We start from the raw sequence: 26,542 nt of genomic DNA, 5'->3' as shown, positions 1-26,542 counted from the left end.
CACCGGAATCACCGAAATTCCCTTGTAACCACGATCTTGCTGACAGCATCGTGATATTCTAAATCCTTTTCACTCCCCCCAAAGCGTGTAACAAGAGATTTAATAGCCTCTCAAGCGACATAACGTCTGCTCAGCGATCTTGCAGTCGAAGATCCTAAAAAGCTACCAGATCCAGGTCTCGTAGTTGCAATAGCTGAAGATAGCCAGCCGATGTTACATTAAACCTCGATCCTTGCCCATAGCGAATGCCACAACTCGTCCGACCGAATAAAAGTGAGAGTCTGGGACGAGGACAACGACCTGAAGTCGAAGCTGCGGCAAAAGTTGACGCGCGAGAGCGACGACTTCCTCGGGCAGACGATCATCGAGGTGAGAACCCTGAGCGGCGAGATGGACGTGTGGTACAATCTGGAGAAGAGGACGGACAAGAGCGCAGTGTCCGGCGCGATCAGATTGCACATCAGCGTGGAGATCAAAGGCGAGGAGAAGGTCGCGCCTTACCACGTGCAGTACACCTGCCTGCACGAGAATCTGTTCCACAGCCTGTGCGAGAAGAACGACGGCGTGGTGGGCCTGCCGCTGGCCAAGGGTGACGACGCCTGGAGAGTCTACTTCGATCCACCCGGGGAGGAGCTAGTCGACGAATTCGCGATGCGATACGGCATCGAGAGCATCTACCAAGCGATGACGTGAGTAAATCTCATTCACGCGCACTGCCACTCATCGTGGCGAGCGTGCGATTATAAATCACTTACATCTACCCTCTGCTAGAAGTAACTGAAAGTGCTCTCTAGTCAAATGCTACTCGACCTTCTGTCTCCCATTGTCTACTGATCATCTTCGGTGAAACGCGGAATCAGTGGTCGATGCGTGTGCTTGTGTTACTAAAAGCTGTGACTCGATGTCAGCTTGAACGGTGTCTCCATGATTATTCAGCTGTTTTTCTGGAATTTTTCAGACACTTCCACTGCCTATCGACGAAGTACCACTGCCCGGGTGTGCCAGCGGTGATGTCGACCCTCCTGGCGAACATAAACGCGTACTACGCCCACACGAGCGCCAGTTCCGCCGTTTCGGCTAGTGATAGATTCGCCGCCAGCAACTTTGGGGTGAGTTTGATGCAGGCCATTGAGGAACGCCTCCACGCACAGGGTGGCAGAAGGGTGAATGGTAGAATAACGGGAGCACACGGGCTGAGAAATGCTCCTGCAATTCCGCAGTAGCCTAAACCGTCCATTATTCCTACAGTGATTCAAGGCCGACCGTTCAGCAAACTTTATAGCACGCGCCTTCACGTAGCTCTATCAATTTCATTGCGAAATGCTTCGATTAAAACTCCCTTTATCTCTGCTTCTCTTGCCTCCTGCCTTTCTTCCGCCGCAGCCTTTTCGGGCTGGAAATTAAAACCACGGAGAACGGGAAGCGCCCCTTCCCCGGCCAGTCTAATTAAGATTTTAATTAAGATTTTTTTTCACACTGACGCCGCAATGAAAAGCTCGAAGCTCCAACGCGAAATAATACATATCCGTCGGTGATCGAACACGACGAGCGCGTTCACCTCGAACGCCCCATTTTCATTTCGAGCAATCGGTTACTTCGGTCTGTTTGGAAAACACGATTTCCCGCAGACTCAACCTCTCGATTATGCAGATGGACATTGAGGAATTGCAAATTGCGCCAGCCCGCGCCAGATTGGTCTTAATACAGTAATGTAAATTTTTCGAAATGATTGTTGGGAAAGTAGGGGCAAGATGGCTGCTCCTGTTTTCAACGTTCCTGAATTATGCATGACATCGGCTTTTCGGGAAACGGACACACACACACACGTGATTCAATAACGTTATCTCCGTCGAAAGCTTGTAGAAAAAACAAATAGCTGAGCTTGTCGCCAGCGAAACGGGGTCGGAGAAACTTTACGATGGATGTTACCCCTCGAAATAAAGGAGCACATCGACAAAGAGAAACGGGATTTAGATTTTACGAAGGAAACCTCCGAGGCGCGTCCAATAAGGACTGTCGCGAGAAAATTCATGAAAATTCTCACGTGCTCGCTGAATAATATTTATGCCCCCCTGTTTTTACCACGATCCACGATTTATTCTATATACATAGAAATAGCAATCATCCTATAAGAAAAATCTCGAAACGCAGCTTTTGAGATGAGCAAAATTGATATAATACACTTCTCGATCGTTATTCTACACTTATTCACGGTCCATTTCCTCCCTTGCAGAAAGAGAAGTTCGTGAAACTACTGGATCAGCTGCACAACTCCCTGCGAATCGATCTGTCGGTGTACAGAAACAACTTCCCGGCGTCGAGCCAGGAGAAGCTGATGGACCTAAAGAGCACGGTCGATCTGTTGACGAGCATCACGTTCTTCCGCATGAAGGTCCAGGAGCTGTCCAGCCCGCCGAGGGCGAGCACCGTGGTGAAGGACTGCGTGAAGGCGTGCCTACGCTCCACGTATCAGTTCCTCTTCGCGAATTGCTACGACATCTACAACAGGGAGTTCCAAGTGGACCCGAGCGAGGCGAGGAGGGACGCCGAGGACCACGGGCCGAGTCTGGAGTCGCTCGACTTTTGGCACAAGCTGATAGCGCTGATCGTGTCGGTGGTCGAGGAGGACAAGAACAGCTACGCGCCAGTCTTGAATCAATTCCCCCAGGAGTTGAACATCGGTCAACTGTCCGCGGCCACTATGTGGTCCCTGTTCGCGGTTGACATGAAGTACGCACTGGAGGAGCACGAGCAGCACAGGCTCTGCAAGTCCTCGGCCTACATGAACCTCCACTTCAAGGTGAAGTGGTTGCACACCAACTACGTGAAGGACGTGCCACCGTACAAGGGAGCGGTGCCAGAATACCCAGCTTGGTTCGAGCCCTTCGTGATGCAGTGGCTGAACGAGAACGACGACGTCTCACTAGAATATCTCCATGGTGCCTTCAGCAGAGACAAGAAGGACGGAGTGAGTACCCCTCTCCTCTCTTTCCCGCTGATCTTGTGCTTCTTCTTTGTCAGCGACAAAGTTAAATGTTGAAATGCTTAACGCTGACGTACGTGATTCTTGCAGTTCCAAAAGAGCAGCGAGCACGCGCTCTTCAGCGTCTCCGTCGTCGACGTCTTCACTCAGTTAACCCAATGCTTCGACGTGGTCTCCAAACTGGAGTGTCCGGACCCGGAGATTTGGAAGAGGTATATGAAGAGGTTCGCGAAAACCATCGTGAAAGTGTTGGTTGCCTACGCTGACATCGTGAAGAAGGAGTTCCCTAGTCATTTGAAGGAAGAACGAATCGTACGTATCAAGCTCGCTGAAATTTAACTACTCCTGGATACATTCCAACGATGACGAGCAACATTCGCACCCTTTCCACAGGCCTGCATTCTGATGAACAACATACAGCAGCTTCGAGTACAATTAGAAAAGATGTTCGAGTCGATGGGCGGCGAGAAGCTGGAGGAAGATGCGGCGAACATATTGAAGGAGCTTCAGCAGCAATTGAACGGGGCGCTGGACGATCTGGCGATGCTCTTCGCGAAGAGTTTAGAGCCGCGGATAACAGCTTCGGTGAAGGAGCTAGGGGACCTCTTGCTGGCCATCAAAGGTGGTGGGCAGGTGCAGTTGTCGCAGCCTGCCCAGAGGAACAACGTCGCCGTAGAAGCGGACGAAGTACTGCGACCATTGATGGTCCTCCTCGACGGAAGCCTGTCGTTGTACGCCGAATCTTGCGAGAAGACCGTGCTGAAGAGGTTGCTCAAGGAACTGTGGAAGATCGTGATGAGGATCTTGGAGAAGACGGTCGTGCTACCACCCATGTCGGATAAGAGTGTACGTATTCGATCACTGAATTATTGTCCTACGTAAATCTATCTATACATGTCCCCCACAGATGATGTTCAAGAATCTGACGGACAACGCCAAGAATTTGGCAGCGAACGCGACGATAGAGGACATGTCGAAGCTGTTTAAGAACCACATAGCTGGCAAACCTGACGTGAAGAATGCATTGAGCGGTGTGATGGCGAGTATTATTTGCAGATTTCCTTTAGCTAGTCAGTAATCACAGTTCTGCCTCCTTCGGTGTTAATAATGAGAACCATCGTGCCACCAGGACATTTCCAAGGAAGTGGAGAAGAACCTATCGCCGAAACAGTGCGCGGTCCTCGAAGTCGCCCTCGACACCATCAAGCAGTACTTCCACGCAGGCGGGAACGGCTTGAAGAAGACGTTCCTGGAGAAATCGCCGGAACTGCAGAGCTTAAGATACGCTCTGAGCTTGTACACGCAGACCACGGACACCCTTATCAAGACTTTCGTCACGTCGCAGATCAACCAAGGTACGTGGATTCGTAAATACAAGTGTCTTACCAAGCAGCCTCGTAAATCTAAATTTCATTGCGTCTTAGCAGGTAACGATACTATTAACAAACCTGTAGGTACATCGACTTTCGAGCATTCACGTAGTACAGCGGTTCACAATATTTCATTCAAAGCTACCAATTCAGAAGTTTGCCCGTACATCGGATAAATCGACCGCCACTTATATTGCCGGGTCTAAAAATTGGCTCAGGTTGATTTACAACACGAATTACTCAATGTCGTGCGTGCTGCGATACGGTCAAATGTATCTGCCGATAGGGTTTGAGAAAGGATTGTATACATCATGTAAATGGAGTACCTATCTCGTACACTTTAAAGACAGACCACACAAGTCTCTCGGTGTGACAGAAAGATCGTTCGGTTTCTCACACGTTCGTTTAACCATTCTGCGCGCAAAAGCCGAGTTCGCTGGCGTGCGTCCGTTCCATGATGAAATGCAATCGACCGTAACCGAAATTGTCGCGACAGTGCCGCTGAACAATGGATCAAAGCTACGTCAGCGTCAACGTTCGATGAGCAGCGAGAGAGGCGGTGACGAAGGGGAAGGAGCCGAGGGTATGGAAAGCCTCGAGGAACCCCTTCGCCAGAGCAAGCCCTCTCTACGTCGAGAGAGTCGACAAGGTACCGGAGAGCACTACCCTTAGAGCAGAAGCCTCAGGAGTTCTTGGCTGACTTTCGGTCACTTTCGAATCTAGGCGCTCGTTTAGGACGTAGTGGACTGTTCGTTATATTGCATTATTCACCGAGGTGTCTATCACGGATGACGGGGTTATTTCTTTACTTCCGCGCGATGCACAGAACCGCCATTCTTTACGATTCGATTAACGACCCTCTCGCCTCTTTCTAACGCGTTGTCTGCCACGGAGTGCGAAGATGAGCTGTTAGAATCGAAAGCAGAAGTGGCTTGACGAAGAAAAGGGGAGTGAAATTTGCGTGGCAGTCAACGCGTCCGCCCTTTCGATGCTATGGCAGCTTGTAAGAGTTCACTCGAACTATCCAGCGCGTGGAATAAACGCTTATAGTATGCTCAGCCTCCGAGTCTTAGGATCGAAAGGGTTTCAAGCGTCCCGATGACCTCTCGGTGATAGATAGTTGTGATCTAGGTAGCGCTACTGCTATCACTACTGCCGCTGTTGCTGCTACTCCGGCGAATCTTGCCAAATCACAATACGCATCCTCCAATCATGTTCTTCAAGGCTTTGTCACAGACACACAGACACACACGTACAATAATGTATTTAACTTTGTTCGATCGACCACTGCCAATTTACCGTTTCACTGTTCCACACGAATGAAGAATGCGTTGCGCTCCAGCGACTGTACAATGGTGCCATTTTATTTTTTCAACGGGACATCAACAGACCGCATAGATATACCTAGTGGACCATCGAGTGCAGCGTGGCTGCATAATGAGCACTGGAATCGTAGGCGCTAATCCTCCGAGGGCAACATTTGCGACTCGAAGACTTGCCTTCTGGCCAGGAGACGATGAAGCGAAGAAATTGATGCTCGACACGAGTTTTTCAGATTCTAGCATTTGGGAACCTTGAAAAGCATCTGACAGTTTTTCTTTAAATGCTTATATTCAGACGGGGACACTCTGGACACAATGACTTCATCCTCTCTGATAAATACTCAAAATGCATTACGTTAGAGCATGTAATCTGCTCTAGAACTAGACATCGATTATAGAATCTTAGCATTTTGAACCTTTGAATTCTAGCATCGAATAGAAACAACCGAAGCTCTCTTTTTTCTCTCTTCGTAGCACCTAGCATCTAAAAGCGCACGAATATGAGCAGAAAATCTGACTGTTGCTAATGAAGTTCCAGGTACCGGCAGCACGGAAGAAAGTTCTGTGGGAGAAGTCAGCATTCAGGTGGACCTATTCACGCACCCTGGCACTGGCGAACAGAAGGTCACCGTCAAAGGTACAGTTCAGCCTGTTTCGCGTTACAGAAATCGTTTAGATTCTCCATTATCGATTGAATTCTGCGTTTCAGTCGTCGCTGCGAACGATCTGAAGTGGCAGATCAGTACGGGTATGTTCAGGCCGTACGTTGAGGTGAATCTAATCGGGCCGCACCTGACTGGAAAGAAGAGGAAGCAGTCGACGAAGTCGAAGACCAATAACTGGTCGCCGCAGTTTAACGAGAGCTTCGATTTGTGAGTATAAGGACCAATATCTATACGCGTTAAAGAGAGACTGGAGAAGGTATATGACGAGGGAAAGCTTGTCGCGGTGTCTTCTGTAACGAAGAGTAACTTGAGGGCAGAGTATTCACGTGTTCGTTTCACTGTACAGCATGATCGGCAACGAGCAACAGCAACTGGACATCTACGAGCTGCACTTCTGCGTGAAGGACTACTGCTTCGCCAGGGAGGACAGACTGGTCGGCGTGGCGGTGATGCAGCTGAAGGATATAGTCGAGGAAGGCTCGTGCGCCTGCTGGCTGTCGCTCGGCAAGCGGATACAGATGGACGAGACGGGCTGGACGATACTGAGGATTCTCTCGCAGAGGAACAACGACGAGATAGCGAAGGAGTTCGTGAAGCTGAAGAGCGACATCAGGCAGGAGCCGAATCCCACCTGAAGCTCGGAGGCGCATGGTTAAACCGACAGCGAAGCGATGAGTCCTTCGAGTTTGGAAAGAGCTCGGAGGAGAGACGAACGGAGGAGGCGCATTGTCCACAGGGGAAAACTACGAAAGCTCGGCGGTCGTTGCCGAGAGCATGGGGTTTTTAACGAGCAACACCCGACCAGGCGTCGCGCGAAAAACCACACATATAATACATACACACGCAGAAACACAACACGAGAAACATGCCGATGTGAACGATCGGCGGAATTCTTTCGGTTCTAAACGACACGGTCGGTGAGGGAACGAGAGACGCGTCGCGCGACATCTTTCTACCTGCTCCCTTGGCAGGCAGCTCCCGGTCGGAGCGTGTTCTTCTCTCTTTTTTACGAATCACAGAGCTTTAGCCCCGTCCCTTAAAACAAACGAGAAAGAGAACCATACGAGGAAAGACGAAGAAGCATAGAAGAGGCAACTCCCAGCGGGGTCTCGAGTCTACGCGCTGAGAATTCCAGCCGGCCCCCTCCCCGAGTCGGAAGGTTCGTCCATCAGAAGTGAAATGGGGAACGACGAAGAGGGTGGCGTTCGTCCCACGCCATTTCCAGACGCATGGAAGCGACAGAAGCAGAACGAAACTCAGAAACGATGATTGGTGGACGCGGAGGAGCACGGAGGACTGTTATTCGATTAAAGTGCCGCGAGGATGGAGGATAGGGGAGCCTCAGGTATTGGAGAGTGTTCCGAATAGACGCGATACGTGAAAACAGTGCTGCCAGTACGCAATATAATTTGGTAATATTCGTAAATTGTAAGAGGAGGAAGAGGAGTCGAATTAGCCATAAAATGTGCGTCCAACGCGATTGTACCTCGACATCCACGGGTCCCCGACGGGAAACGATGACCGATTTGTTGGGTCAGCGTGGAACGCGATGATGATGGGGAACGGATACGGAAACCGGGGTCCGCGACGAGCGAATACGCTGCGAAGCCCGACGCGAATCGGTCGTGTTCCAAAACTGAAAGCGGAATCACGCGGCAAAACGGGGTGACGTAATGCTATATTAATTAATAATATAGGCCCCTCCCCCTCGTGCGTGGCGACGTTTTAGGCCGTTTCATCGGGAAGACGAGTTTACTTGTAGATAAAACGTGAAAAAACACATTGTTGACGAAGAAGTTTTTTCTAATAACAGTTTAACGTAGCATTGCGTACGACCAATAGGCGCGTCGCGGCGTCGATCGCGGCGTGCCGTTAGTTAATATTAAATAGGCATTGTAATGTAAAGTACGTTCTTATCGTAAGGATTAACAGGAGAACCGTAAGAGTCTGATTGCTGTGTTGAATGACAACGAGGTCCGCTCGAGCGCTTCGAGCACAGTCCGTGAATAGCGACGCGTTCGATACGGGATGCCGAGCATCGCGTCGAGATACTCCGTTCCGAGATAGAAGCTGGCATTAATTACCGTCCGTTCCCGATTTTCGTTTACCGCACGATAAGTACCGCGCGAGACCGTGAGAGCCACGGGTCCCCGACCATATCCGTGGCCACCGTTTCCACGAACCAACAGCCTCACTTTTTTCGAAATTCAACTTTCTATCGTTGTAGCTCTGTGGCACACCGAAAGGTGCGAGCCACGCGAAAGCAAACATTATACGAGACGAGGTGGAACGCTGCGAGCTTCGAAAACGAACGTTAACACTTCTCTGTCTATTCGTTTGATATCTCATCGATATTACTCTTGTACATAGACCTCGGAGGCTGTGAATTCGTGGACACGAGTCCAGTGGCTTGTAACCGAGCCCGTGGCTCTCGTACAAGACTTCCCCCTTTCCTTTAAGAGGCAAAAAGAAAATGAAGAAAAGCACGGGAATCGAGGGCGGACGCGTTAAATGGTCCCTCGATCTGCTACAAACGGAAGTGGTCCACGCGAGAGGCACCCGAACGTCCTCTCACGCGTCGCAGCTTTTTGCGCGAAGCTTCGATCGGATCTCCCGAGAAAACTTAAGAGAAGGAAAAAGATAGGCGAGGAGGAAACCAATTAATAACACAATGATGCACGCGACTTTGAACCTAATGAATTTCATTAGCCGGCCTTCGCAGGTCGGCCAGATATACAATTCCAGAGATTACATGATTATATCCAAACAAAGTTTCTACTACGTAGTACGTCTAGATATACTTACGTATTGTGTATAGTGTCTAAACGCTGATGTAGCTGCGAGCGCGGGATTTTCGTCTGAGAAGAGAGAGAGAGAGAGAGCGAATGAGAGTGAGAGAAAGAGAGAGAGAGAAAGATAAAGGCAAAGAGCCACAAGAAAGGAGAATTGAACCATCTTAGACAGACCAGCCGCCTTCCGTACGCAGATGCGTGCGTCTATACGTGACACAGGTCAGGCGCGGTACTTTTGCTCAGTACGTACACTTTTCTTTACTCAGCTGGTTATGAAATTCTTCCAGTGTCATAGTGCTACAACACGCGTCAATAATCACACGTCTCGAGTCGCTACGACTACTTGCTCCCATCGGGAAAGATCATAGACCAGAACAGAGGTAAAAGGTCTTAACTTCTTTCGTTTGTGAAACGCGTTTAGGTCCAAACGTGTCCAGATCTGTGCCGCTTGGTTGGAAAACCCCTGACGAAAATGCCACCCGAGCACGAGAACGGGTTCTAAGGTCGCTTCTAACGCATTGCGGACCGTGGATACTGTTCCTGTAACTGCAATTTCCTTTCCTCCTTTGTAAACGGCCATCTTCCGAAGGTTTGCGCAAACGACAATTGAAATAATGTAGACGTACAAGGGCGAAGTCTAGTAATTGGTCTCCTAGTCACCTCGAGATCGCTTCGCAATGCGTTAAGAGTTTAAGACGCTACGCTTTCCTAAAGGGCGAACGAGGATACGCTCTCGAGCTCCGGGGCATGCACGCATCGCTGAGGAATGGCAAGAAGCATAGGCGTCGTCGATGTAGGCGGATGCACGATGCAAAGTGAGGGAAGCGCTAGGGCGACAGGGCAGGATTGATGAAAGAAAGAAACACGGGTCCGCGATCTCGCCACCATATTCATTTGTAAAAGTGTCTATTTTCTCCGCTGCCTAAGTACATACTAATTACGGGAAAAAAAAAGGGCTGGCGAATTCGGCACCCAGGCCAAGCCCGTCGACGAAACGGGAACGGCCTTCGCGTTTCGCCTCGGAGATGACGTATTTCCGTTACGCGGCCACGATCGCGCCTCGTCGATTGGGTTGGCCGACAATTTTTCCTCCTACTCTCCGCTTCGATTAATATCTCGTAAGCTTAATGAAAATATCTCGTGTATTCTGTGATAATTACCCCTTAAAGTACACACATGCCCATACACACACGTACACGACGACACGTACACAACGCTGCCACAGGAGCGCGCGCATCGTCATCTGCATCCGAAACGGGGACACGAACAGAAAACATACACACGTACACGCGTACAGACACTCTGCGGGCGCGCGTACACAGAACCACACGCCAAACGTACGTGATTACACCGATCCCAATAGCAACAGTATTTTTCTCTTTTAAAAGACATTTCGATTTCTATTCTCTATACTCGTTAAACGTCCGAAAGAGTCTCGTCGGGTGTGTGATAACGGTAGACACCGCGTAGAGAGATTGTGCGCGGTAAATCGCGGCGCTCGGTAGCGATGTAGTGGCCACCGAGAACGATAACGAGGGACAGTTTACGGATACGCGTATCGATAGGAAACGGGGACGCAAAAGTGTATTCGCGGGCACACGAATCACGTCACGGTGGATCTAGATTAGGTGGAGCCTAGACTAGGTGAGATAAGAAGGGACGGTAGAATATCGCCGCGTTACCATTCGATAGGTAACACGTTCGCCCGAATTCACCTTTACAACAGCTGACGCGCGAGTCACGTCGGTTTTCAACTTTTCATACGGTCACATAATCGTACGAAGCGGGTAATCTGGTTACACCGAAATTCCTCCCTTTTTTTTTTATCATTCAACCCTGAAGGTAGGATCGTACGAGCGATACTGTTCGATGGGACGTTGGAGAGTTTAACCCTGCTGGGACCCGGCTCCGTTCAGTTTTCAAGCGTCTTGCATTCGATTCCACTTGGGACGTAGATATAATTACGGTACTTACGCATGATTTGTGGCATTGGTATCGTTACGGTGTTGATAATTACGATGCGTGTTGTTATTAGATTATTGTAACGTGACGTGATGCGTGCCGTAGCGAGTTTAGAGGTGAGGGAGGTGTTTAATGCTAGGGGTAGATTTTAGTCGGTGCGTTTCGTTACTTCGGACAACTTTGAATTTAAAAATATTGGAAATAAGGGTCCCTGAAGGGTTAATCGAGCCGGTGTCAGAAAATTCAACGAGAAAACGTGCCCATAGGTCATCCAAGTGTATCACGAGCGTTGAAACGATAGATCACAGAACGGTCAGGGAACTCGAGGGCAAACAGACTCCGTAGCTACTTCTTCGTACGATCGAGCAGGTTATTGGTCCCGTTGCACGGATCGATCCATCGTTCTCCAAAGGGAATCGTACAGATGAGAGATAAGGGGCGCGTACAATGGAATAGGGTCAAGTGCTGGCAAGTTCTTGTTCGACGAGAGCGCGCGATGTCGCCGCGAACTTTTGCGTCCGGTAGCCGATGCAGGCGCAGAACCAAAAGAAAGTGGAAGCGGGACATTCGAAAGATCACACTCCGGACTGCTGCGTCACACAAAGATCGTGTAGCAGGGGAAACCATTTACCAAACAAACGAACGAACAAATGAAAGATGAAGAGGGACAAATATATACACAACTGTTGACAATACTATGCTTGAAGAATCGTACGACGCGTATATAAAGTACCTAACAAATATATTAAAAGAGAAAAAAAAAAGAGCGGCGGGATGTTTGTGTTTCGTGAGTAAAAGCATGTTAAGGAGTAAAATTTGTGACCGCGTGACAGGAGGCGCATTTGCGAACGAAAACGAGAGGGAGAAAAAAAAAAGGGGAGAGTCGAATAAGACGGATCGCGTAATTCTGTGCGTACATGCGGATGACTGCGTGTTTATTAGGGTATTATTATATCTTATCGAGTGAGGAGTACATTTTCGTCGTCCCTGCGGAGAGTGTGCCATCGTTGTTATCAAAATTTTTCACGCGAACAAGCAAACAAGCGAACGAGAGGGAACGAGGGTATTTAAACGTTATTACGATTTACGGCACGCCCGTTGCGCAGCCCCCGAGTATATAGGTGAACCCAAAAAGCAATTGTACCCGAGTCAAACACGCACATTCAACACGAAAAGAAAATGGGGAATAATACCTATGATACCGAAAGCCAGGTCTTGATTAAATAAATGTTTCACTTTCGTTTGTTCACTCGCACGGAGAGCTCGTTCTCCGAGTCGCTTAGCACGATTGCAAGCTCCATCGTCGGTAGCTCCAACGCGCGTGCACGATTACCGAGAATCTACCCCTAGAAGGGCATCGTCGACCCCTTGATCGAGTTCACCAGTATCGTCGGGCATTTTGTCGAATTTCTTTATCCCATCCGCCGACCCGCGTCCGATTTCTCATTCGTTCTCTGTGATACTTGATTGATCCTCTGACGATACTGACCGAGCTGAGCATCGCCACGATCTTAATACAGTATATCGTCGTTTTGAGTCATATATTGCTCACACTCATCATCGTCGAACGAGTCGAATCAGTCCGCTATCGCCGCGTTTCATTGTCGTACCCCATCGTTGTTTATTACTTCGTGATCGCGTAGCAGCAGGGGTGCACAGGGAGCCGTTTTTAGCGCCTAGCTGCGAGCAACCCGCCTGTCCCGTTGCTAAGGATAGAATCGGTGAGGCGAACTGCAGTAGTGTGCCTGCATTTGGTATGACCTGAACCCAGCTATATACCACTGCAGTTCTCCTCACCGATTCGAACCTTAGCAACGGGACAAACGGGTTGCTCGCAGCTAGGCGCTAAAAACAGCTCCCTGTGCACCCCTGCCGTAGCAAGAGAACCTCGGTCGAATTAACTCAGGAAGCTAACCATACGAAATAGGTTTCTCAGACTTCGAGCATCTGTTATAGCGTTAAATTTTTTCAAATGCAACTCCTACGCCGAGAATACCGCGGTCACTTATCAGTAACGAATCCGAACGATCGGAGTAATGATTTGCTAAGACTTCTTTGAAATGATTCGCTCGTAATTAGCGGTGTTAAATTTAACAAGATTTGATCGATAAGCCGGGAAACGCGAGTGACATGGTGTGAACAAGCGAGGAGGAGAAATAATTATGTGGCGAAGCCATCGAAGAGCCTGCGAACCAAGTGTGAGCGCGGTAAAACACTGTCGACAGTAAACAGTGTTTATCGACCAGAGTTGGGCAAAGTTCATTTCGATTGACGAATAAACCTTGGAAATTTGTTTGTACAGTTGAAGAAAATCTGTTCGAATAAATCTTCGTTCGACTGTTGATTTATATAGAAATTTAATCGAATAACGCCCAACTCAGCTAACGACCAAGCTAAGTAGCCAGGGGGGAGTATAACGAGCGACAATCTCGCGCGAGAGTGAAAGGCAAACGAGGGAAGTCGATCAGGGATCTGTCGTTTAATCATTGTGCCATGTATCATATCATCGTGTCTTATGCGAAAGACGAAAGTTCGGATATCATTGCTATCACGAATTACTAGGTAGTATTTTAAATCGTGGCCAGACGTTATGTCACCGTAATTGCCGTGCGAATTATAGCGGATCATTGGCCAGCGAGAACCTGGAGGCCACGATCTCGACATCCAGAAAGTATACGGACCGCAAAGAAACTACACTCTACGTCTCCGATCTTTTTAATCTCTCTTGAGTAGATATACATAGTGCGCGTCGTGACGTCTCCGCCGGAGACTCTCGACTTGGACATTAGCCAGCATTACGTAACGGTTGCAACTATTTTCTTCGCCTGTTACCAGAGACCTCGAGGTTCCCGGCTGGCTTTCGATAAACGGGAAAACGGAGAGAGAGAGAAACGGAACTAACCGCATACCTACGTGTAATCGTTGTCGCTATTGTTTCTATCGTCAGCTCCATCACGGTCACCGATCATCGTTGTCATTGTAATTAGGGCATCGGGTCTTCTTCTTCGCGCCGGTGTTACACGAAGCGTCCGTTTGTTGCCTCGGCCACACTTTTCTTTCCTTCTTTGTAATCCGTATAATTTCTCGCATCGACAGTACGCGCACGTGTAAGATATTATTGCATCTCGATCGTGTAACCGCAGAATATATTGCACATACGACTGCACATATTATATATATACATATATATATATATACATATATATATATATATACATATATATAAATACATATATATAAATACATATACATATATACATATTATATATACGACGAATGTACATATAACATGATCATGGTTATGAACATTTGCGGCCCGATGTTGCCTCGTGTTTCAGCGAATTATATATAGCAAATATCTTGACGTGTTAAAACGCAGCTAGGTGTCATTTATAATTTCCGGGAAGCCGATAGACGAATACAGCGAGAATGCCGGAGCAGCAACGAAAGCGGCACATTTTCTAAAAACGCCCACACACAATTCCATTCGAAATCGCGAATTCGCACGTACCGTACCATAACCGTGTACTCGTCTGTCAAACAATTACGCCGCTCGCTCTTTAATCGATCTATTCTTTCTTTCATCGATAAGTTCGCAATTTGGCAGGAGCGTGTGTCGAATTGCCGAGTGTGTTTAGATATATCGGTGATATCGATCAATCGCATAGGGGATTTTACACCGTTTCGTTTTCGTGTCCGAAAATCGCGTGTGGAAGCGAAGAGAAATTGCCAAAGAGTACGGCGCTGGTTACGCGGAAAGAATGTTTACTCGTCCTCCTTCTTTTTGTAAGTGTTGACAAAATTTAGCAAACCAAGGCGTCGTTGTTCGTTGTACATTGCGGGGGCATGATGGAAGGAGCGCCAACCCTCTCCGCAAAGGACTCTCCACGCCATGTTATTTGCTCGATTCCCTCGGGTGCATACGCGCGGTACGCTTCGCTTAGTGTATTCTCGAAAATCGGCCCCCTCCCGTCACGCTGCACGCCGACCATCGTGTCCTCGCAACATTAGGGATGATAACCGAATGACGCTAGTGCAATTGTCTCAAAGAGGTAGAGAAGCGATAGGTATTCCGATAAAGAAATGTTTGATTTTGTGTTACGTTCGTTCCCCGTTGTCCGTTCGCACAGTATTCTCGTTCCTCATTTGCATAAATGTACCATATCCAAAGGGTGCTCTTAAAATGGACAGCGGAACAAAAAGCATACGCGATATAAGATGGTAAATATTAAGAGATAGAAAAAGGATGGCTTTCTTATGGGAATGGGCTGCCTCAGGGGAAGGTAATCCAGGGACTCTAATAAATCATCAAAACCTATCGGCCTGACAATATTTTATCCAAATGCCCCCTTCTATCGAACTTCACGTTACGCTTAAATTCCTTCCGGTTGAACCAGCCGCCTATATTGCTACTGCTTCAAGCTTTCAAGTCAAGTACTGTCCTCTTGGAGTGTTATTATCATTATCAGAGGGTATTCAGACTCCTGTCGAACCTAGCTGCAGTGCTGGTTAAACGTTACATGTCTCCTCCACAAGGACACGTCTTACCGCTAGGAACTTTGAGCAATAAACGCTGGAAACCTTTCCTCGAAAACCTGAATCAGCGTAACGCGAATAGATCGATCTATATCGAGATTAAAAACTGCAAACATCTCGTCTTACGAGAGAGACAAGAAATTAAAAGGAAAAGTAAATTGAAAATACAATTCCAAGCGAGAAATGTGAAGTTTGAAGTTGAACGTAACTGTTAAGCTTATAATTTTTTACCTTTGTCCTAAAATATTCATGAAAGTTCCTTGACTTTCATAATTTCACGAAATTCACATGCACTTTGCCCTACTTATGGACAATAATGCTTATAATAATAAAAAGTATGTGCTAAGCATTATACATCAAAGATTTCTTCATTTGCTACCTGGTGCGCGTGCTTGTAATACATCGTCGTATAAATACATTAAGTACGCTACATGGTTTAAAACTTAGCGACACTCATTTCCGACATAGAGAAAGGTACTTTTAAAAAGTTACAGGAACTATAAAACTACGACAAAAAGATCTGCTAAAAGGCAGCAAAGAGATAAACTTTACTTTGCATAATCAATCAGCGATATACACTTTTTATTGTAATTTGTTGTCTCTCCATAAAGATCATAACAGTTGCTATTACATGTACTCTATCGACGCTATTACTTATTACGCATCATTGCTTTATTCTTTTACAAGCATGATCTATACATTACATTGCTCTATGGTATTATATCAAATAGTGTTAATCCTTCCAAAAGACACGTTGACATGTTGAGCTAAACATGACGCTGCCCAGGGTGTAGATTCAAATCATCAATCCAAATTCGCTTGGTCCATATACTTCTGTAAAGAAGGTAATAACATTCAGCGAGCTAAAACTTTTAGGTTATGTTGTCTACGAAACCACACCACGAGAAACATTCTGCGAACATAAAAGATTATTTAATAAATAATTTACCTTTGCTTTCGCATCTACTTCTTTGTACATCCCTGGGAAACGTGAAAAACAATGATATTTTTCTGGATTCGTTACAGCCTTGTATACGAATATCGTGTAAAGGCTCAAAGCGAACGTGACTTCCATCGTGTAATGCATGTTTTACAAATTGCACCACAAAAGCAACTAATAATAATTTGTCATGCGACGTATAACATCCCAGCAGAATTAGGCGCAATTAGAATTTCTCTCTCGGTGCGCACAATTTTTACCGATTATCTGGTGACCATCTTATGACACAAGGTGCAGGGCTGCCACATTTATAAATTACAATTTTCTGCACCACCTTTCCCATTGCTGTAACTTTTTGTTCGCATTTATGATTTGCTCCTGTTTAGAATCATTTGATTAGTGAAACGGTAACCATAAACTGTATAGTAATACGCAAATAGTAACTTTTCGTTAGCAATAAAACCTATTAAATAAGTGTGCGCTCATATTTCCCTCAAAAATTAAAAGTCCTAATCAAAACAGACTGTAAAACAATTACGAAATAGCTGTATTGAGATTACTAAACAATTCTAAATATCGGAGATCGAAAAACTGTGGACAAACTAACGATTTTTCTCATGTAAATACACTATTGAATCTACTACCTGTGTAATGCGAATACAAAACTCACGAGTAATAACTACTAATTATTAGCCAATATTACTGGACCATCCTGAAATAGGCGGAAAGAAAAGGGTGACAAGTGGTTGTTTAGTATATAGTGTATTTTATGCATGTAATACTATTTAGTGGACAAACACGTTTTTATTATTTTGTTAAAGGCTAGTGCGCGCGATATTACACAAGTGTGCAATCAGATGGCGGTAGTGGTACACGGGGAAGGCAGGCGGTAGGATCTAGCAGTGTCAGTCGATCGTTGACTGCGACCGTAGGAGGACGGTAGGGTCGTCAGTCGCACTTTATCTCGCCAGGAATCGCGATTGGTCGACGGTTCTCCCGTAAGCCCCGCCTACCAGGTGGTCGTTCGAAAGTGTAGTTGTGTAGTTCCTTACGGCGAAACGACGGGCGCTGCTCTCTCCCCAACGTACCCAATCGCGAGAAAATCTGAAATGAGACGTGTCGGCGCGCTAATATGTGACGGTTGAGAGGAAACGAGGATCAGGAACGTGCGAGAGGGTGGTTTACGCGCGGGTGCTACCACTTTCGAAGCGTGACGAGGAGAACGGAACCGCGTGAAGTAGTGGCAAACGTGGAAACATAAACTACGAAAAAAGGGAAAACGGTATACGCCGAGAAACGAGAGAAGACGCGTGTGTGCCAGAGCTGCGGGGCCAGTGTAGAGAATCCTCTGTTTCGGGGGGGGTTGTATGTCTTTCTCTCTATCCTACTCTCCGTCTCATCTGCCTTCTTCTTTTCTTCTCTCTCTTTCTGTCTCTTTTCCTCCCTCTGTCTCCTCTTCTCTCCTCTTCCCTTCCCTTCTCTTCTGTTTCTCTCCCCGTCTATGCTCGTTTTGCTCCGACGGGTGAAAATATACCAATCATCGTCGTCATCGTCGCGGCAAGTGTTTTTTCTCTCGCCAACTGGTAGCATGCACCGTTTCGTATCGCGGGCTGAGAAGTAGCCAAGCCAGGGAAACGAGAGAAAGAGGAGCAAGAAGAAGAAAAGTGCTTGGTTTAACCAACAAGGACGTCGTCAGCTGTGTGCGCTTTTACGAGGGGGACGTGTGTGAGAGAGAACCCGCCGCTGAGAGACAGAGAAATGGCGGCGCTGGTGGCAGGTGTCCAGTATGGTTTGTCGTCGCACAGTAATTTTCACGAAAACAAGTCCCTGATCTTCGTGAAGCTCACCGACTCGGCGCAGCGTGCCATCGAGGACTTCCTCAGGAATCGGGTGAGTGAATCTTACTCCAAATTCTACGCGTTCTCGGGCTCGGTCTCCTTTTTCCCTTTACGCGTATGTATAGGCTAGGATCGCGAGCTTGTGGCTGGCTCGCCGTGCATGTGTGCGTGCACGTACGTGTAGAGGTGTATGCCGTGCGCGCCTCTGCACGCGTCACGGAACGGCCGTGCATATGTGTGAGTGCCGAATGTGTGCGCGCACGTACGTGTGGCGTAATGTCGTGCCAAGGAAAGAGATACTCGATCGTCAACTCGCTCGCCATATTTCGCTTGGAATTTCGTTACTCCGGCCATCCACGGCAATTGTCCTTCCCGTTGCCCATTGAAATTAGTACGAACGTTATTATTTGAAAGCGATAAGTGTGCTGCGCCGTGACCAGCACAAAAAAACATCCCAGAAACGAACGCGCTCGGGAGGCCACGTTGGCTCGTTAGCAGCTGTCCGCCGATACACGCATTTCCCCTGCTGCTGGAGCTCGGTTGAGCAAAAAAGCGAACGCGATTCGATTCGAAACGATTGCAAGTGGCATTTTCGCCAACTCGGCTAGTTTGCCCGAGTCGCCTCGGTGTGTCCGTATGGTTTGACAACGACATTACGTAATAAGAGGTCTGACAAGGCAGTTAGCTCGATAGATCGACTTCCAGACCGATACACTAATTCCTTCGAAATACCCGCTTTCTTCGCACCCAACCCCGTTGCCTTTCGTTAAAACAACCTAACCTGAATAATTTCTGAGAGTGGCGTTCCATGCAACGTGAAAATGGATGAATCATCCTTTGCCAGTCACACAGCTTTGGGATCGCGAAGTGCGATCTTTCCGTAACTCGGCTTTCTTTCGGTCATGCTCTTCTTTGCCGTTTCTATTCTGCACGTATGTACCTATTTAGTTGGTAGCTTTGGTGTGCTTCGTCGAGGGACGGCAGCTTCGTGGTTTCTCCGTAGAGGTTATGTTCGACCCCACCATCTGCACACTTGGATCCCACGAAACGTTTCATTTGCTTTAAAAACTGCTCGTAGGATTCGTTTATTTAAACGAAAGTCGTCTAAAACACATGGAAAAATCGCTCCGAACGCCGCTTCTTACACCATCTCACGATGTAACCTAACCTCTTGGACGAGATTCGAAAGTAAAGTCGTCGAAGGGGCGTGCCTTTCGTCAAAATGTATCGTTTGCGTTAAAGTCGAGCGCTAGTGCATGCAATATTACATATTTATTTACTATACAATCGAGATTAACGATGTAGTACGATAAATATAATTGTGTCTTACAACTCGTGTATCCGGTTGCTTTTTAATCAATACTCTGTTGACTTCGTGTTACTTTGCCGCTGGGATTATTCTCATAAACCCTTCTAACGCATACTCGCCTAAGAACACATTCGTAGATATACTTTTTAGCAATTCAAGCCGAATGATCTCCCCACTCGACGACTTAAGTCAGTATACAACGCTAAAAATTTTTCACCAAAGGCATCGAGTCTTAAAATTATGGCCATAGTGTGCACTAATTGTTCCATTTCGAATGTAGCTTATCTCAAAGCATCCTTCTGCTTTCTGCTTAAATTCTGTATGCTTTATAGGTCCCTTTAAATCAACGATAGATACTAGGATATTGTTACAATCCATATCGAGGGTGCAAAAGAAAAAAGGAAATAAATTTATCGGGTCGAATGGAAAAAAACGTTAGAGTATCTGCACGAGTTTCGCATGGGTCACAGCTTATCGTGAGTTTTTTTGTCTGACCCTCTCCCCTGGCCTGCGTGTTTCGGACGTGCTCTCTCCTCGGCACACCGAGATTTCTCTCTCTCTCTCTCTCTCTCTCTCTCGTATTCGTGAAGCTTCGAAAATAACCGACGCCGCCTTTCGGTCGGTGCACGAAATTTCACGACGGGGACCTTACGGCCGTATCAAGCTGCGAGCGTGAAATTTCCCTTTCCATATGGTACACCAGGCAACTCGGCTCGGTCGGCTGTCGGTTGATTCACGTTGGTTAAACACGGCAAAGACGAATCCTGACGTTTCCGTTTATCGTTGACGTAAGAAGCTCGCTTTGACGGTCCTTGGTTCGAACGTCTCCGCGAATGGAATTATAACGAATGGACTGTCTGTTTGGAAGTTACGTAACAACACGATCAGACAACTGTTTGTCGCTGAGAACATGTTAGATTATCGTAGCCTGTCGTCCTTTCTTACATGTGCGCTCTATGCGTGAGAATAGGAACTACAACTACTACTTTGGGCCACTGTAATCTAAGCTCCAGTGAGAAACACTGTTTCGTGTAAAACTGTATAGTCGAAGCCCGACATTTATCGCAGCGCACGGCACGAAGACGTTTATTTTTCGAAGGGATTGGATTATACTTTTCCCAGACACTTTTCAAATTTGCGGCTTTATGATGTGTAGGAGTTGTACGTAACTTGGGCATGGAACTAGGGTAGGATGGGGCTAAAATTCCGGCGGATAAAAAGTCCCGAATTCAAAATCTCTATTCCTAAACATTATATTGAGTTTGGCAGTATACAATGTAAAAGGCGAGAAGAAACGGGGTTACCACAGAGTCGCCAGTCGCTCCTGGACGTCCGTGCGAATTACACGACGCCTTCGTCATTTTATGTATCGTAAACTAAAAGAAGTACGTCGTCTTTATTGTTTTATACGAAGTAAACTATAGTTTAAAAGCGTATCAGCCAAGTACGTTAAGATCGTATGATCCTTTAGTAATGTGTGCATGATATTGTTTATTGCTGAATGATAATATTTTCTAACGTAAATATCGCAGAAACTATAGACGTACCATTGGAGAAAAAAGTCCCGCAGACTGAAACTGTATATTTTATTATTTATTTTCATAATAAGATGCCCAAACTATAAAGAAATGATGCCAAAGTCTTTAAATAGTGTTTTTGTTTTAATTGAGCGATTTTTTTTTAGTTTTTAGTTCAAAGTGAGTCTCTGACTTATATTTTTATTTTTTGTTTTGCTTTCCTTGGAATATTGTATACCAAAAAGAATTGGTTTAATAAATATTTTTTTATTTGAAAAGACTTTTTAACTTATTTAGTTTAATATTACACGAAAAGACATTAGGGACTTCCTACCCTATGCGATGAACTTTCAGCCCCGTGCGCCGGGCAAGAAGTCCATTTTGTATTGGCAAACATTTTGTGGTACAACTCAACAGAAAATAACAGTATTAACAAACGAACTTCGTGAACGTAAAGCACAATAGTTATAGTTTATACAAAATGACTCTACTGCAGGGCCACATCGATCAGGCTGAACAAAACAATTCGCACATAAAACATTAAATATTTCACCGGAGTGTATATTATATTGGGAAATACGTTGAAATAAACTGACGAAGTAGCGCGCGGAATGCATCAGATTTATTTACAAAAGTCATTGAAAACTTCGAGCTGTGCGTGCAAATAACGTCGATAGCAGTAACGGTACGTTTGTCACTGAAGCTGCGAAAGGTACACTTACTTGACAGAGATCGAGCATGAAAGCTCGAATCCCCATTTATTCTGATATGTACGCTCATTGCGAACACGTGTTAGTTCAGATTGACCCAAATTCACCTGCAGTGGGAAGATCCAGGGGACTTTGCTCGCTGGCGAACCAACGAAATCGTAACGAATGGGGATCGATAGTTACAATCGAGCGAAAACAACTCTTCTGCCGCGAGAAATCGTGCCGAATCATTCTGATCCGTGGGATACCTATCTTCTTATTTTCCCGAAAGCGCTGCGCAAGTGGATAAGCGATTATTTGGAAGAGAACGCGCAGCGTATTTCTCGGCGAGTCAGCAACCTGGTAATTGAGCCCAACGTTTTGCCTCGTAAGCGCAAAACGGCTCGAACGGGCAAAGTATATACAAACAGCGGCAAAGCGTGGCCGAGGAATCCGCGCGAAATTGCGATCGGAATGCGGCAAAGCGTTTACGCGTTCCACATCAGGAAGCAGTTGCATTTATACTTTTGCCAGTATAATCGTGCCTCGCAGCCGTGCCCTTTCGCGCGTGGACAAACAATTCGGGGGAGCTGCTGCGATTCGACCGTGCGGTTGGCAAAGATTGCATCCTCGAGCGACCTCGCTTCACCCTTTAATCACTCTTCAATTAACCGCTCGATCGATACTCGCGCAGGCTGACAAAACTGAAGAACGCTAATGGAGCGCACACTCGACGTTGTTGCGTCAGAGATTATCTAATGCTCGCGACACTAATGGTTTCACAGATGCAAATTCGATCTACCTTTCTCGACCGATTCGTCGAACGCGGAACTGAGAAGCATATGGCGCTTTTGTGCATTGTTCCGACGTTGCCTGCGTCGAGCGGCGTTCGCCTGGATTCGGTTTTTATTCAGCTGGCTATTGGTAATCGGGGGATTAGCCGGTGAGGTGACTTTATTTGCCGCGAGTTTGTCCGCGAGCGATGGAAGGCGACAAATGGGACCAGTCCGGGGGGGATGGTACGATTTCGTAATTGCACTCGCAGAAATAAGTGTGAAGTGTCCAATTAGCATGGTCGTTTCGTGGCATTAATCGATGGAAGGGACGATTCACGCGACTCTCGCCTTTCACTGGGAGGGCCCGAAAGGTGTGTTAACGCGAGAGGGGGAGGATGGAGGAAGGTCGTCGTCGCCTGTAGAGCAGCGTCGAAACGTTCTCGCGGCTCGCGTACGTGCGAGTGCATTCGAATCTCCCTGTCCCCGGCGCAGTTGCATAATACTGCAGCGCACGGTGTCACGCGCCTATACGGCCGCGGACGCCAGCGGCGGTACGTTCTCGAATGCAAACGGGGAAAATGCGCAACGCCATGGGCAAAGTGATACGCTGGGACCAGATGGGGTGGGGGGGTGTGTGCAGTTTTGCGGCCATCAAGTAATTCAGGCCAGGGAGCCGTGCGTTAACGACGATACCGACCTTCAATGTCAAGACTCCGTCACGAACGTCTGCGTGCGAACACAATAGCGCCGGGAATGTCCGACATTTTGCCCCGGCGCGAAGAAGAATTTCGAATCTTCCGTGTCTTATCTGGATTGCTCGTGGGTCGCGGCTCGCTGGTAGCTGAGCTTCCGGGTTGGAGAATACCTATAGCCTTGTATGATTTACGATGCCCTCGCTGGTAATGAGGCCGTCGAAGGCCTTCGAACTTTCGGCTCTGGGGAAATCTTTGAACTTTTTCGGGCGGCGAGTGGGACCTTTCTGTTCGTGGGATGGGTGGGGAAGATTTATGCACGTGTTTTGGAAAATGTAGCCTATAGCTTGCGTGCCGTAGTAGTATGCCTCGGTGCAGTAAACCTGGGGACAGTTAGTTGTGTTTGTAATTGTTTACCTTGGGAAACGAGAGTCTATGTTACGCGTGGGTACCACGTGTAGAAAGTAGAAACTGCTGCTAAGGGCTCGAAAGCTACTTAGGTGCAGAGACGTTTGAAGGTTGAGGCCCGAGGGTAAAGTTCTAGGCATTCGATGAAGAGGTGTAGGATAATATTTAAGGACACGGACATTCTGAGTAACTGTGCGTATCGATTTCTTTATCCGTTTTTCTCGTTCCTCGTGTATAATTTTAGTATCGAAGGAAAGACTGGCATTCTATTTTGAAGGCGGATTTCGTTTCCGGTAATTGGTGGATTACTGGTAATCCACGTGACACGGGATGCCCTAAAAGTAGGAAGAGCAACCGAATATAGACAGAGGGAAAATCGATTTCAGGAACGAGTAAGATATTTACGGGGAGCGATATTATCGTGCGCATTTAAGAAATTTGGAATTATATTTAGCCAAGGCTGAACTACTTATTAACCTTTAGAGGGCCGGGATTTTTTCATTGAAATTGTAAATTTTATTTAGTTAAAATTTATGTATATATATACCACCAAATTGGCCGGCAAAGTATCCAAATTCTTAGGTCAATTTCACAGCCCGGCCGCGAACGGTATGGCATATACTGGAATTTTTAAAAATTGAACTTTAGTGTTCTAAGAGTTTTTGATATCCTTAATCGCGATTCTAAGGTCAGAGTATCGAAATTTTACACAGAAACAGTGTTGCCAACGTAAACAAGCCTAAATGAATAACAGCAGTTACATTCATACATTATTATTTCCTTTGGCGTTATCCAGAACTAACGACGTGGACGTAGAAAGTTTTCTAAGTAGCACTTTTTTTGTTTTGGGTGTTTTTTGTGTTATTTTTGGATTTGTTTTTTTTGAGCCCGGCCCTCTAAAGGTTAATAGAGTGTATCTACTACATCAACTTGAACTTTCATTCTGCCTTTGAAGTAGTTATCAACACGTGGTTTTTTTCGTCTCTGAAACATTTCTTCCGATGTTCATGCTTTCTTCAGATCCAAACGTAATTGAATCCCTGATTCTGCCTTTTCACCAGAGAAAATCGCACAAGTTCCTTGTGTCATTAGTAGGACATGTAATTGTTTTCAAACACCACTCTCATTCGCCACGAAGCTTCGTTACCATCTAAAACCCACTAAAAAGATCCGGTCTATGAACTATATATTTCCCCGATCGTCTCTTCGTATCTCGAAGCTCGAGTAGATGTTCTTCACACCGTGTGCGATCGAGAACGAAGTGGAACACGGGTTTAACAGCATGCAGGACGGGGTTCTTTAAAAAGCGACGAGAGATTTACAGGCGGCATGCCTTCCGGGGCTCCTCGACTCTCCCAAAGGCCAGTTTGGCCTGGGTACGTGGCATAACCCCGTAAGAAAAGAGGCGTGGGGCCCCTTTTGAGCAGCACAGCTGTTCCTCGAAACTTGAATTGAACGATCCAGGGGAACAGGCCGCGCCGCGGCGGCTGGAAATTTTACAAACCGAGAATAAGTATCGGCTGGAAGCATGATTCGAATTAAGGCGTCCCCAAGTGACCTGATATTCTTTAACCGACGATTAAATTATTAACGAGCAGAGATTTTATTCAGCGCTAGGGACATAGGGAACTATATACAAAGTAGCGAGGAAATTAAAAAGGGGGAACTGAATACCAGAAACGCAAGAATTAACACGTTCCATGTGAAAGTGGAATTTCGATTCTTAGGCAACGAGTTACTCTAATGACCTTATTGAAGCTGTAACGCGAGTAAAATGGTATTGAACGGCTCGAAGAGCGATAGAGCTACGGGTATCTCAGTGGGTAGGTAATTCTTTAACACTTCTCGCCAACCGTGAATGAGGAATCTTGATTTCTTGGTCTCGTGTCCATGCCGAGCGATTCGCGTTTCAACGAGAAGCAAACGCTCGTGTATTTTTAATGAGCGGAACATTTAGAAAGCGTCGGTTTCAACGATTGCGAGTGTTTCATCGCGAACGCCAGCAAACACCCATCGTTGCTTGGTTTTTTTTTTTTGTCGAGCGTTGAATTTTGGTGGAAGGCCCCGAAAGCACACCCTATTCTCGTTATTGCCGATTATTGGCCGCCCTCGGCTCGAATGGCAAGGTTTTCGCGCTCGATTCGCGGAACGCTTTGACGGCGCTGCTCGCTCGAAATAGAAATCGGCCTTTCTCGCCACCGTTTATATTAAGTTTCTCCGTTCCGGAAAACTTGATTCTCGCACAGGCTGGATTTCAAGTGGGCACAGTCGAGGCAAAGGGTGGTGGTCACTCGGCATTCGAGGGAACAGATGTCTCGTAGGGTTCGTCGCAGGCGACATCTTTTATTTATCAGTCGCGTTTGCGCGTGCTTCTCGTCGTTCCCCTTTTCACCTACCTGCTCCTGTATTTTCCAGGCCTCCTGTTGTTAGCATTACATTCTTCATCTAACTCACTGTCTCTTTTACCTCGAATTTCCCCGACTTTTTTAACTCCAAACTCCGTTTACTTCGAGATCCTCCCTTGGATTTTAAAATCCCCCCAGTTGGCACGTTAGTTTCTCTCCCGTTGTCGTTTCTTCGATCTCTCCCTTTCGCTCGGAGCATCTTCTTCACGGCCGCCCCTCTTTTCGAAGCACTTATCAGCCTTACCCAGCATTACCTAATCAGGTAACGCGATCCGCCAACGATTGTGTGTATTATAAAGCGTGAAATTCAATGAGCCTAGGGGTAGAACACGATCCGG

General features: G+C 46.8%; 2 protein-coding genes and 1 long non-coding RNA gene across 4 annotated transcripts in view; 2 read left to right on the top strand and 1 right to left on the bottom strand.

Annotated features, from left to right (window-relative positions):
• The window catches only part of Unc-13 (unc-13), a 144,897-nt gene extending 129,485 nt beyond the window's left edge, over window positions 1–15,412 (top strand). For both annotated transcript variants that reach the window (XM_076808292.1, XM_076808290.1), the window contains 11 exons: window positions 243–689; window positions 959–1,109; window positions 2,234–2,968; window positions 3,074–3,295; window positions 3,377–3,829; window positions 3,891–4,022; window positions 4,113–4,338; window positions 4,850–5,002; window positions 6,208–6,312; window positions 6,385–6,547; window positions 6,687–15,412. In XM_076808292.1, coding sequence (XP_076664407.1) covers window positions 243–689; window positions 959–1,109; window positions 2,234–2,968; window positions 3,074–3,295; window positions 3,377–3,829; window positions 3,891–4,022; window positions 4,113–4,338; window positions 4,850–5,002; window positions 6,208–6,312; window positions 6,385–6,547; window positions 6,687–6,975 — 3,076 coding nt within the window. In that variant the 3' untranslated portion in view covers window positions 6,976–15,412. The remainder of the gene's footprint in view (window positions 1–242; window positions 690–958; window positions 1,110–2,233; window positions 2,969–3,073; window positions 3,296–3,376; window positions 3,830–3,890; window positions 4,023–4,112; window positions 4,339–4,849; window positions 5,003–6,207; window positions 6,313–6,384; window positions 6,548–6,686) is intronic.
• Window positions 15,413–16,280: 868 nt separating this feature from the next.
• On the bottom strand, window positions 16,281–17,352 carry LOC143366875 (uncharacterized). The gene is made up of 2 exons (XR_013084843.1): window positions 16,580–17,352; window positions 16,281–16,464 (listed from the first exon to the last, which is right to left on the bottom strand). It is a non-coding gene; the product is annotated as an uncharacterized LOC143366875 (long non-coding RNA).
• Window positions 17,353–17,473: 121 nt separating this feature from the next.
• Window positions 17,474–26,542, top strand: part of Su(tpl) (Suppressor of Triplolethal) — a 100,184-nt gene continuing 91,115 nt past the window's right edge. The window contains exon 1 of the mRNA XM_076808295.1: window positions 17,474–18,460. Coding sequence (XP_076664410.1) covers window positions 18,329–18,460 — 132 coding nt within the window. The 5' untranslated portion in view covers window positions 17,474–18,328. The remainder of the gene's footprint in view (window positions 18,461–26,542) is intronic.

Source organism: Andrena cerasifolii, chromosome 3 (assembly GCF_050908995.1).
Source record: "Andrena cerasifolii isolate SP2316 chromosome 3, iyAndCera1_principal, whole genome shotgun sequence".
In the NCBI taxonomy this organism is placed as follows: Eukaryota; Metazoa; Arthropoda; class Insecta; order Hymenoptera; family Andrenidae; genus Andrena; species Andrena cerasifolii.
Note: the sequence above shows the minus strand (reverse complement) of the source record. Positions and strands in the feature narration are given on the sequence as shown.